Below are 13996 nucleotides of genomic sequence, written 5' to 3'. Positions count from 1 at the left end.
AAATTTGGCTCTACCCTCCATGGAGTCAAATCAAAAGGAGGGGGCAAACCAGTAATTCTCACTTCCTTAAGACTCTGCTTATATTTGCCTTAGTGAGCCCTTACATGATCATCTTATTTAAAATAGCACCCCTACCCCATACACATACTCCCCATACACCTTCCCTACTTTATTTTTTTTTTTCCATAGCATTTATAACCCACTGATGTACTTGTTTATTTATTCATAGTCTCTCCCTACTACAATGCAAGATTAATGAGAGGAGAGATCTGGCCTGTTTCTGTTTGTTTCTTTGTGTCCCGGTGCCTACAGCACTGCCCAGGAAATAGTAGGAGCTCAAAAATGTTTTGAATGAATGAATTAAAAGCTACCAAGAGGGGCTTCCCTGGTGGCGCAGTGGTTGAGAATCCGCCTGCCAATGCAGGGGATACGGGTTCGAGCCCTGGTCTGGGAAGATCCCACATGCCGCGGAGCAACTAGGCCCGTGAGCCACAACTACTGAGCCTGCGCGTCTAGAGCCTGTGCTTCACAACAAGAGAGGCCGCGATAGTGAGAGGCCCGCACACCGTGATGAAGAGTGGCCCCCGCTTGCCACAACTAGAGAAAGCCCTCGCACAGAAACGAAGACCCAACACAGCCAGAAAAAAAAAAAAAAAAAAAGCTACCAAGAAAATAAGGAACAAATAACAAATAATAACAAATAATGAATACAAATAGTAAATACAGAAAACCATCCATAATACAATGTGTTATCAGTTGTTAAAGCAATTGATGTTCTATATGACACAAATGGATAAGGAAAATATCTTTAGTATATGGCCGGGTTGTTAGCACAACTTAAGTCTTAAATTAGTAGCCTAACATAGGGTGCTCAAAGACTGATTTCCAAATACTTAGTCATTTAAACTCCAAAGGGAAAATACTATCATCCAGAAATGGCACAATCATTATACCATTTTTATGATATTACTGTTAAATAAACTTTACATACTGAATAATAAAGAAAGAAGTTTAGTATTTAATTTTTTCTTCATATATTTATTCTCAAGTGTTTTACGCTGAGTATTTTTATTGATATCAAAAATGGTTATAACTAACTAGTTAATTCTCTATGAAGAAATCACTTCATTCTTGCCCTCCTTTAAATTTAAAAGCTTAAACCAAATGTGCTTCTAAACTCCCATGAAACTCCTTAGTAGACAAAGTTGTCTGTGAAACCAATAACCATTCAACATGTGGAGAAAGTATGCTAGGATGCTAGGAACAAGCAGTTGGGATTTGTGTGCTGAATAAAAACTAGACATGGATATGGAATCCTTGGAGCAGCCATCTTGTTCCTATCAAGATTTGTTTTTAGTAGTTATCTGACTATCAGGTTAATTTTAGTTATAACTCAACAGAAAGAACTTCAAATATAAATCAATCCTTGCTTTTCACATGCATACAAATCATACATTTCCACATGTACATTGAATGTATGTATACATGTATGTATACATGTACTACCATGGAAGAAGACTAGAATAGAATTAATCTTTTCTAGCAGCATGAGACATGGTAAAGGGAGAGATCAAGTACCCTCATTATCCACAAATTAAACTACTCTGTGTAGCAAATTTTAGAAATTACTTTTTTTCTTTATTACTATAAGAAAATTAAGAATAAGCAAAAAAAAAATTATGGGTGTCTCCATGGAAAACTGCATTGTTTAGAATACTACTGTTTGGTCTTTATGGCTTTTGAGATATTTTACAAGTCTGTAAATTACAGATAACCAATAGCAATGCAAAATAATTCATATCTATAGACAAGCAAACAAATTCTGCTCCAGTAGAGGTTCAATTGTCTTTCCTCCCTGCCTATGGAAAAAGCCAGTCTCGTGGCCATTTGTAAATTCATTTCAACATACCTTTTCTCCACATACATTTCTGACTGATTTCTCCTTTGAAGCAGTTGTAACATTTGCCTGGTTCCCTCTTTAATGACGAGTTAAATAAACTCCTTAACATGTGTTCATTTTATATTTAATGAGCACTATAATTTTACCTCTTTTTGAAAATTATCCTTTAACATTTTGCCATTATTGAAATGGCTGATCTGAATTTAAATCTATGTTAGCTTTGGGTTTCATTTACTGTCTTTCCTATGTTTAGTTCAAGAAAAATTAAAAACAAAATTGCAAGGTTTTACCAATTACATAAGTTAATGCCAGTTAGTATTCCAAGATTCTGTTTGTCAGCCTTTCACCTTCTTGATATCGTGGTAGTTTTTAAATACATCACATCAAGGAACACAATCCTTGCCTAAATTCTTACAAATGTTTTACAGGGACCTTTAGCTCAATGCACAAACTAACACCACTCGTTTCTTTTCTGTTGAGTCTGACAATAGAGTATGTTCCTGTTACACACAAAGTCCTCTCTCTCTTCAAAACTAAATTTTGTTAGGAAAGTTTCCCCTGGGAAACCACATTGCTTCAGCAAAAACATCAGTTGAGTTTTTACCAGCAGTGTCATTTTAGACTGAAATTTTTATAGACTCTGTACTACCTCAGAGATGCCAAAATAATTGTCTGAAGCATTTTGCCTTATGCAGTCTCTGCTCTCATAGGGATGATGTTTTAGTGTGAGCCTGTGAAGGAGAGAGTGGGAAGTGGCAGAGAATAAACATGTTAGCAAACAAATAAATAAAATACTGTCAAATAGTGTGAGAGCCATGAGGAAAATAAAAGAGTAATGGAAGAGAGGAAGAGGGGATAGACTGGAGGTTCTTTCTATATATCAGAGCTGAGCTGAGATCTCAGAAAGGTTATAGTTAAGCCGATGATATGATCTGCCAAGGGAAGATTTGGGGAAAAGAATCTAGGCAGAGGCCTTGAGATAGAATTGAGCTGGCTGGGCTAGTGCAGTGATCTTGATTGTGATCCACAATAAGATAAATATTTTATTTCCTGACCCAGTACATATAAATTTCTACGAAATGACATTCATACCATGTGTGATGCATTCTAACCATTTCTGTCCTATCCTATCCTGTTCACAATCCACTGAATTGATTTCATGGACCAACACTAGCTTGGTTGTTAAGAACTCAGGCTTCAAGCATGGGTTTGAATCTTAACTCAGCAACTTACTAGCTGTGATACTTTCAATATGTTACTTAACATCCCTGTGCTGCAGTTTTTACACCTTTAGAGTGAGGGGCAACAGCAGTCTCTACCCATGAGGTTTGAAACCAGATTTCCCTCCAGAAAGACTGAATCAATTTTACTTCTAACTTTAGTGTATTCTTATTTCATACACTGTTTCTTTAAACCCACACCATTCATCTTTTTAATCTTTATCAACTTGATAGGTGAAACATTATTCCTAATAGTTTTAATTTGAATTTCTTTTATTTCTAGTGAGGCTGGACATGTTTTCCTCCTCATTGGATACTAAATGTAGTTGCAGTTTTTATTTCCTACAAAATGTACAAAAATAATGTGTTAAATATAAAATTTTACTAGGTATTGTATTTATAACTTCTTTGTCATTTTTTAATTAAATGCAAGGTTATAACATTTATTTACACTTATCTTCCACTAAACTACATATAACCAATAAAGGAAAAAGCTTTCGGGGGATGGATACAAATCAATGAGAATATCAGCTAGTTCTTGAATAAGTCTTTGAAATGATTATAAATGGAGAAATACTAAAATTTGTATTCATTTTCATTTTAACCAATAGAATTCAATATTTTAAATCATAGTTACAAACGTAGACAAATGAAACCACCTTCAGGCATACCTACCAAAAATATTAAAAGTTGCCTATTGTAGTAGAAGAGAATGGTTCTACAATGAAAAAATAAATTAATTAAATTAATTAAAATTTAATGATGTGCATGAACTAATGATAGATAATAATAGGCCATGAAGTGAAGAATATGATTAATTCAAGCTGCAAATTAAAAATTTCTACATTTTGTACTTTCTCTAAAATCTTTTTTTTTTTTAAAGAAATGAAGTTTCTGGTGACATTATTGAGTACCTTGTATGCTGGCTACTACCACAGGTGCAATCGCTTGTTTATTTAAAGTAGCTAAAACCAAACATTTTTCCTTAAAAATGACTTTCCTTCTTAATTCTCAATTTGTGACCGTGACAATAGCTTCTGTTATATTTTATTACCTCTGAAAACCATGGAATAAGGAATTCTGAATTCAATCAAACTGATGAAATTTGCCAGCCATGGGAAATCAAACTTAAATTCCCTGCCTCTGTAGATGGTCTGCATACATCCCAGTAAAATTTTGATCAAGAGGATAAAAGACAAATTAATTGGATTAATTGGAAGAGGGAATAAAAAAAATTTCACAGATGTTAGAAAAAATTATATCAAATGGAATATAGTAAAAACCACAAATGGAAATTTAATTTTCTTAACACTGTTAAAAAAAATTTAGGTATTAAGTATTAAGAGATATTAGATATTAAGTATTAATAGATATTGTTTAGATATTAAGTATTAATAATTAGTTTATCCTTCATTTCCCGTAAATTTCAAAATATTTGCACCATGCTTTCTCTTTGATCAGAAATCTGATAAGATCAAGTTGTTGCTATAAGAAAACAGCAACAGCAAATAAAGCCAACCCTTTCCTCTTCCTTAGCCAAGATAAGGCGCAGCTGACAATGATGTTAAATGGAAAAAAAAAACCCAAAACACTGGATACGGGAAAAATTAGATCAGCAGATAGAAAGTAACTTCTGCATTAAGTTAATTAGAAATGCAGTTTCTCTGCTCGGATGAAACTACTCTTTGATTATCTTATTAATTGCCTTACACACACACACACGCACATGAACACAGCACACACTTAATGAACCAAAACATGACTAGTGGAGACGCTTAAGGTTCTTTGAAGATATGTGGCTGTTACTGCAAGACAAGACTATGACTCCAGAGAAGACGGCGACGGGAGCCAAAGCTAGTGTGGCTGGGGCTTAAAGAAGGCCTGGGAAAGATACAGTCTCTACTTAGGTCTCTTAGGGCAAGGTTAAAGTCATGGTACTACTTTAAGTTTTACCCTTTAACCTTGCTTTACCACTTCTCTTGAATAGTAAATTGAGAATAACTTGTACAGAGGAAGGTGGGTATTTTTCTCATCAAGATCAATGATCCACAACAGAAAAAAAAAATCAACTGGCAATCTATACAAAAAGCAACATATTAATAATTTAGTTGGTGGTTTAATTTTTTTTAAAGAAATATGAAACACATCTGATTTTTAGATTAGGAAATCTTAATATTTTGTTCAATAAATAATATTTATTCTATAAATCTGAAAATTACATGTACTAAAAATACAGTTCTATGATGTGGTTAGTTAAGAAGAAGAAGAAAAAGGGAACCAGAAAAAAAGATGGGAGAGAAGATCAGGGCAAAATAGGGAGCTAATATTCACCTACTATATGCTAGGTATTTCATACACAGAATGTTACTGAACCCTCATAAGAACTTTAAGTGGATAGCATTATACCCATTACAATGAGGAAACTGAGTCTCTGAGGGATTAAGTTATTAGGATGACAAGGCTCAAACTTAGAACTGTCATTACCCAAAACCTTTTTCATTGCTCCATAATGCTCAGCTTCTACAGAAGGAGGAGGCAGTGGGGTGGAGAAGACGTATGGAAAAAAAGAGAAAGTGGCTGAGATGGGAGGTGGGGAAGAGTAACAGACAATGGGAGAGTGAGACACAGTAGGGAGAGATGAAAAAACGATGGGTAGTAGGACAGAGGGGCAGAAAAAGAATATGAGAGTATATGGCTGTTAGCATAAGTGATGCCATCCTGGGCCCGTACAGTTCCTCTTGTCCTTCCACTGATCCCACCCGGGACAGTACTGTGAGGTAAATCACATCTCTGTTGTCAAGGGCTTTGTAGCTAATAGATATTGCTTAATAATCATTGGGACCAGGTTGGCCTCTTGGCTCTGTAATCCTCAAACAGTGATGAAAACCTTTGCTGACTTATTCCCTGTGTCCGCAACAGGGGTCCCCAACCCCCGGTCCGAGGCCTGTTAGGAACCGGGCCGCACAGCAGGAGGTGAGCCGTGGGTGAGCGGGTGAAGCTTCATCGGCCACTCCCCATCGCTCGCATTACCGCCTGAACCATCCCCCCCAACCTCCGCGGAAAAACTGTCTTCCATGAAACCGGTCCCTGGTGCCAAAACAGTTGGGGACTGCTGGTCCATAATACTAGTTACCCATTTATAAATATTGACTTAGGAATGCATTTCCTGTTTCAAAGCACATACCCCTATACCCTATGTTAACTATAAAATTGTCTCAGTGGCCCCTTGGCAGTGTGGAGTGCAGCTGCAAACGCTTACAGAGCATCCGCCTGATCCCACCCTGTGAGCAAGTTACCCTGTAATATACTGATCCATGGATTATATGGAGCTGCCTGCCTTGTGTTTCAGTCTCAAGATAACTTCTCAGTTTGGTGGGCACTTTTTGTTCCCTCTGTTCTCCAACAAAGAGGGAAAGCAAAATAGAGAAAGTTGCATATAAGGAGTTGCTGGAAGAAGAGATGCAAGAAAAGATCCGTAGGGAGACTACCTGTTTGGAATGTAGGTGTCAAAAAAATAAACAATTATTACCTATCCATTGGAATATCTATCAACAGAGTAATTATTCTTGACAACTCAAATCACTGTAATCCTAATACATTTTGAGCAGAGTTTCTCAACATCAGCACTAGTGACATTTTGGGTCAGGCAATGCTTTGCTGTAGGCGACTGTTCTGCACATTATAGGATGTTTAGCAGTAACCCTGGACTCTTCCTATTAGATGCCAACGGTACTGTACCCCCTTAGTCTTAACATTCAAAAATGTCTCCAGACACTGCCAAATGTCCCCCGTGAGCAAAACTGCCCCCAGTTAAGAACCACTGATTTAGAAGTTCCATTCTTGAAATAATGATAAAAAATGGACAAAAGATATCTACCATATACAAAATTATTCCCTGAGTTAGTGACTAGATGCCCATTGGAAAAAAATTAGATTAAGTTTAGGGCTGAGTTCATCTAAACTCAAAGCACTTGCTACAGTATTGCTTGCAAACTGCTTTTCAAAGATGTGAAAGGAAGTGGGTATAAACAAATATCTATTTTTGAACTACACAATCTAAGGGGGAGCAGCAGATTTATCAGACTGTCCTCCCATCATAGGTGAGGGAGGGCTCTTTGCATTTCTGAAACAAAAACAAAGCCGGCTTTGGAGTTTGGAGACCTGGGTTCTGGTGTGCTCTAGTACTAGTTAATTGTTAAGACCTAGGGCAAATCACTTGGCCTGGAGAAGCAAGGCTTGTTGGCTTCTTACACTTTACCAAGAGTTCTAATATACCCTTCCAGGGAAATAGTAAAATAACTTCCTTATGTATATATATCTATTACTGATACTATGTCGAAGGGCAAGTTTGTTGAATACTGTGGATTGGTTTGCTTATTATTCCCTTGCCACTCAAAGTGTGGTCCATGGGCAAAGCATCAGCATCACTTTAGGAGCCTGTCAGAGATGCAAAATCTTGGGCCTCACCCCAGAACAACAAAATCACAACCTGCATTTAACAAGAGATGATTTGTCTACACATTAAAACTGAGGAGCACTGTTCTATTCCACCTTCCTCCTAGGGTGGCTTTCTAACTGCAGAGTCTGGAAAACTTAAAAATAACATTTCTCAGATATCTTTTCACTTAGGTTCTAGTTGAAAATTAGGTCCAAAAGCTAACCCTTACACGGTTATTATATGCTAAGTACTGCTCTAACACTTTACATATAGTACATACATACATATAACAGTTCTATGGGGTTGATACAACTATTATTTCCTTTATACAGATGAAGAAACTGAAGGCCAAAGAGGTTAATTAACTTGCCCAAAGTTACAGTTAGTAAGTGGCAGAGTTAGGATACAAACCTAGGTATTCTGGATCTAGAATATGTACTGCTAATCATATCTTTGATGATAGACCAAAAAGGAGGTATAAGGCTTCCCTCTGGTACCATTTTTTTTTTTTTTTTACAGATGATCTCATGGAACATTCCTTGATAAATGCCATTATACAGGTTCCTTCATTTATTTACTTAAATATCTATAAGCCAGCATTTATCTGAAAGTTCCAGCATTGCAAAAGGCAAGAAATAGAAATGAAGCATTACCATCTGAAAGGAAGCAAAATCAACCTTATCTATAGAGTGGATGATTATATACCTAGAAGATGCAAAAGAATCAAGTCTAAGAGATACTAGTATATATTAGTATTAGAATTAACAAAAGAATTCAGAAAGGTAGCTAGTTTAAAACTAACTAAATAAAAACCATAGCTAGAAACCAGCAGCAAAAACATGATGTGGAAAAAGAAATCCCTTTCACAATGCCAATAGAAATGTAAAAGCTTAATATAGACTTCAGTATTTATAACTACTATAAAGGATTGCAAAGCCAGGGAGAAAGTGGATTATTCAATGATTAGGCTAAAAAAAAAAAGATCAGCTCCATACCTCACACAATACATAAAGTCATTCTAAAGAGATTAAATATATAGAGTAAAAAAAAAAAAAAAACTATAAACACACACATAAGAAAATATTGGTGGATACTTTAAGTGTAGGATTAGAAAGAATGTTCTAAACAAATATAATAGATATATGTATGTATGTGTGGGGTGTGTGTGTGTGCATGTATGAGGGTGTGAGATGTGTGTGTATGAAATTAACAAAAAAATTCCTTTGGCTAATAAAAATTTAAAGCATTTCTAAGTCAAAAACATCATAAACAAAATTATAAAGTAAACAGCAAGCAGGGAAAATAATTATAATCAATGTGAAATATGAGTTTAATATCTTATAATAATGCCAAAAGAAAAAATGGTCAAAGAACACAATTAAAAAGAAATACAAATGCTCAATAAATATATGAATGGTTTAGTAAACCTCTCCAGCAGTATCTTACGACAGTAAGATAATTTTTGCCTATTAAGTTGGCAAAGATTAATCTATAAATTATACTGTTTGTTGCTGGAATGGATGGTTTCCAATTGGTACTCTTACATACTAATGCCAGAAGAGTACAATGGTGCAAGCTTTTCTGAATGCAATTTTTTAGGATGTTTCAAGAGGATTCAAAGAGTTTGACTTATTGACCTAGTTCTTCCAGTTCTAGGAATTTATTCCAAGGTGGAACAGTGAGAAAAAGGTAGAACTTTATAAGCAAAGATTTTCATTACAGCATTATCTATAAAAGAAAGTTTGAAGCAACTTAAATATGTAGTATTAGGGGAATGATTATTAGGCAGCCCTAAAAATAATTTTTACAAAGAATTTTTGATAACATGGGAAAATGACACAACATGCTAAGTAGATAAAAACAAGATACCAAATCCAAATATTACATTAAAACATGTTTAAAAATATGTGTGTATATACGCATATACACACATACAGAGAGATATATGAATGTAGTAACATCAAATGTTTCATATTTTATAGCACAATATTACTCAGTGAGATTTCAAATGCTTTTGTTTTCTTGTTTAGATTGTTTTATAGTTCTACATTTTCCGAAGTACACATTACTTTTATAATCATAAAGAAAGACCTTAAAGCTAAAAATAATGATTCTAAAGTCAATCCAAGGATGGTGGGACCTTTCTATCCCACCTAAGGCAGGGCCATCTTAGGTTATTCAGGTTGTAAAATGCCACATACATACATAAATGTAATAAAAGGACTGGAGATATTTAACCTTCCAGGTATGCAGCAGGGCAGAGACTCTCTTACCTAAAGGGACCTGGCATTCACAGTCATGAACATACTTGGATCATCTCCCATGCACACAATTACCAACACACATGTAGGACAGCTGTGCCCTGTCCCTTCAGTTCCTTGGGCGTTTTGCCTCTCTCCCTGGCTTATCTTTCTTAGAGGCCAAACTGCTACTTCAGACTTGACAGTTCCTTCATCTAGGGAACCTGGTCCAGTCTTTCAAGTCCTCCTTTCCTAGGATAGAGGCTGCCTTGTCAATCATGTACCTAGAAAGGTTTAGGCCAGAAAGACAGAGGAACCTTAGTTTTCTCTCAGATGGAGTAGTACTTAAGGATAAATAGTAAAAAAAAAAAAAAAAAAAAAAAAAAAATGATGCTTATAATATCTTAGTTATTAAGAAAACACCTATATAAATACTGGTATTTTGGTATTACATGAAATAAATACCATTTTGATCTGGTATCATAATAACAATGAGCCAAAGATATGTTTTGTAAAGTCAAAGCTGATGCAAGAGGCTTCCAGGTAGAGGGAAGGGCATGAGTCTTTCAGACAGGAATAGAAAGAAAAATCAGTGAAGGTAAGGATGTATGTAGAGGAGACTTTAGGCTGGGGAATAGCCAAAGGAAGAAAGCTCCTTCAACAAATGATCAGGTAAGGGCAAACTGTGAAGGAACTAGAAATAGAAAGGGATTTAATACAGCAAATTAGGGGCTGACAAAAATCTTTGAAAGAGCTGGAGAAGCAAAAGTCAGGTGCCTTCTGGAGCTGTTGCATTCAAGAGCACACCACCTGTAACCCTGATCCAGATATAAAGGAGCCTCTGCTATTACTGCTGCCGCTGCCACTACTACCAATTCTCTCTTAACATCCATGACGCTACTCAGATTCTGGAACCTTAAGTGAGTGTGCTAAGCAGAAAGGACAGCAGGGAGATGGCCTCTGTCTCATTTCCAGCTAATTAGTTTTGGTTCTGTTTCTGTTTATATCATTGTTTCTATGGAAAATTTCACTTTAAGTTCTAAACAACAAGTTTACAAACCAAGTTTTCAAAAATACTCCGTTTGTAATTTGGAGTCCATGTGTCCTTAAAACAACAAAACAAACACACACCATCTGCCTAAAGAAAAACAAAATAAAACAAATCCTTAGACTATGTTTTATAGTTGTTAATTTCATTCACCTCTCCCTCAAATATCTTTATATCTCTGCCATCATTGCAAGGCAGTGCATACAAATTTTAAATTTCATTTTCAGGACTTGACAAAAAAGCTACACTTATTACCAAGAAATGATTTATCACAAAAGCTTGCTTTTTACACCAGTGAGTTGGATCAATTTTTTGTTTATTTTTGACTTCTTTATAAGAAGTTCTTCTTTGGTTCTGATATAGGAGGAAACGCATATCTCAGGTGTAATTTTCAAGTATTGTGTATGTGGACTTAGAGTACATAAATAAATCATGTGATAAAAATAAATGATAACATTTTCAAAGGAGTACAGGAAAATAAATTTACATGACATGCAATGAAAGAAGCAGGTATGCAAAGTATATCTGTTTTCTAGGCTATATGTTTCATTCTTTTTTCGTTTCATCCCTTTTTGTTGTACCATAAGCAATTTTGTTAAGACCAGAGCTACTGATGATGAAAAATCCACAGAAGCTTAAATGATTTTACATGCTCCCTTAAAACCACTTGAAAATTGCTTTGGGACCTTCAGCTCAAATACATCCGCCCCCCCCACTCCCCCCCAGGGAGTTCCTGTTGCTGTTTTCTTCACTTTTCCAGTTGAACAACTAAAGTAAGAGGAAACAGTCCTTTAGCTACTGAGTCATGGTACAGTTAATGGGGGAAAACTACCAGGAAAGCAGTCAGGAAGATCTCCTAGCTACCAATTATTTGCTTCAGTCACCATCTCTTACATTGTCAAAAGAATGAAAAATTACACTTCCACATGGGGAGCAAACCTAATGCTAAGGCATATTTTGTGCGTGCCACACAATTATTTCTGTTTTCTAAACAATGCTGAGACACTAGAACTTATACTTTATCTATTAATGCATTTAGTGATGATGTTGGAGTTTGTGAAATGTGACAAAAAGAACAGATGCAGAAGGATAATGAGAGGAGACAGGTATCAACTGATCTCAACAGTATACACGGTAATAAAGGCAAATAATCATTTTAATTCTTGGTCTTTAATGTGATTCTGAAGGCTAGCTTATCTCGGGTATTTTCGAAGGTCTAATTACTGTATTTGCTGGTGAAAATTCATCCCACATATAATTCAATTTCTTTTATTAAACTTCTTGCATAATCTTGAAGATAAATGATGTGTTATAATGCCTATTATCACATACTTAACTTAGTGAAAGCAAATTCTTTCAAAAAAGTTTCAAAAACTACCCAACTTCTCTTTTCCCTTATTATGGCTGGACTCATACTTTTTTCCCCTTTGGTACCAACTGAAAGCAATTTTCTTGCTTTTTCAGTTTTTTTTCTTTCTGCTTTAGGCATTATTTTTTTAACTGAATTATTACTCACCTTTTTCAGTTTTTAAATGAAGTTTAGATCCCCTTTGGGTTCATGTGAAAAACTTGCTCTCGGAGAGTCCCTGTCAAGACACCTATTGTAATACTCGCTCCTACACGTCTTCAGGTACTGATTGCATGTCTAGAGAAATACACCCACACCTTACAGAGGCGCTAGGTGTGAGTTCAGAAATGACAAGATGGAAGTCGTGAGGGGAGCCGCTGGCCCCTGAAACACAGCACCGGGGTATGAACTCGAAGTTGAAGAATGTTTACATGTAAGGCTTTTAGATAAGTGACCATTATGGAGAGCACTTCCACAGACCCCCGGGCTCCGGCCTGAGAAGCCTCTGCCCGACGGGTGGGTAAGGGCGGCGCTGACCCCGCCAGGCACGCGACTCCGGGCCGGCACTTGGCAGCGCACACACGGGACCCCGCGGCCCGGCCCCGAGGGCTCCGTCCAACCGCTCTCCGGGGCCGCTTCCCAGAACGCCGCAGCGACCAGCGCCCCATGCCGAGCACAGCCCGGGCGCCGCCCGCCCGCCGGGCCACTTCCCTCCGCCGTCGCGTGGGGCTCAGGAAACCGGCCGGACCGCGCCGCCCCTCCTGGCTCACCTGCTCTTGCTCCTCCTGCGGCCGCCGGTCGCGCCGCCGCGGGCTCGCCCCGGGCTCCGGCTCGGTCCCCGCCGCCGCCCGCTCCGCCAGCGCGTCCCCGTCCTCGTCGCGCTCTCCGCCGCCGCCGCCGCCAAGCAGCTCTCCGGCCGAGCACATCCCGCCGCCAACTCCCGCCGCCCGGGACGGCCGCCGGAGGGGCCAAGCCGCGAAGCCGGAGGCAGCGATCGCCGCCCGAGGGCCGCCCTGGGATCGGCCGCGCTCGCTGCTGACAGGAGCCTACGGAGCGCGCCCCGGCGGTCTGGGCGCCACAAGTACCAGCCCGGCCCGGCCCCTCCTGTCACCGGCTCGCCCCGCCCTCGGCCGCCGGGGCGGAGCCCACCCGGGGGAGGGAGGGGCCAGGGCAGAGGCGGGGCCAACGGGGCGGGCGCGCGCGCGTGTGTGTGTTCGCGCGCACGCGTTTGTGAGAGACTATGAGTGTGTGTGAGACTATGTACATTACAGACTGTGTGTGAGAGAGAGGCTGTGTGTGAGAGAGACTATGAGAGAGGGAATGTATGAGAGACTACGTACGTAAAGACTGTGAGAGATTGTGTATAAGAGATTGTATGTGCGTGAGACTGCGTGTGTGAGAGCTCGTGTGTGTGAGAGCCTGATAGGCACTGTGTTGAGAGAGACTGTGAAAGACGCGGTGTATGCGTTTGTGAGGGGGAGAGGAGAGCGTGTGTTGGTAGGTGTGTGAGAGAGGGAAACACGCGCAGACACAGAGTTCCACCCTCCAGCGGGGCCCCTCTGTGCTTGCCTGGCACCTGCAGTGTGCCTGGGTGTGATGCTGGCTGCCTGTCCTGAGTAGCTGTCCATCCTTTGCAAGTAATACACATTCTCCATCTATTTTGTTCCTTTTGCCTGCTCTCTGTGTCTCTCTGAAGGTCTGAAGGTCTCTCTCTGTTGAGTGCTTCCCTGGTGTGTGTTGGTTGTTGGAGCCTTGGGAGCACTTGGTGGTGTATCTGCCTTTGTGTATATTTCTATAAATGG

General features: G+C 38.7%; 1 protein-coding gene across 1 annotated transcript in view; it reads right to left on the bottom strand.

Annotated features, from left to right (window-relative positions):
• The window catches only part of FAM241A (family with sequence similarity 241 member A), a 36512-nt gene extending 23228 nt beyond the window's left edge, over window positions 1–13284 (bottom strand). Inside the window, exon 1 of the mRNA XM_057546473.1 lies at window positions 12965–13284. Coding sequence (XP_057402456.1) covers window positions 12965–13120 — 156 coding nt within the window. The 5' untranslated portion in view covers window positions 13121–13284. The remainder of the gene's footprint in view (window positions 1–12964) is intronic.
• Between the last annotated feature and the right edge of the window lie 712 nt (window positions 13285–13996).

This window comes from Balaenoptera acutorostrata, chromosome 5, assembly GCF_949987535.1.
Source record: "Balaenoptera acutorostrata chromosome 5, mBalAcu1.1, whole genome shotgun sequence".
In the NCBI taxonomy this organism is placed as follows: domain Eukaryota; kingdom Metazoa; phylum Chordata; class Mammalia; order Artiodactyla; family Balaenopteridae; genus Balaenoptera; species Balaenoptera acutorostrata.
The sequence above is the reverse complement of the archived record's forward strand: the minus strand, read 5'-3'. Positions and strand labels throughout refer to the sequence as shown.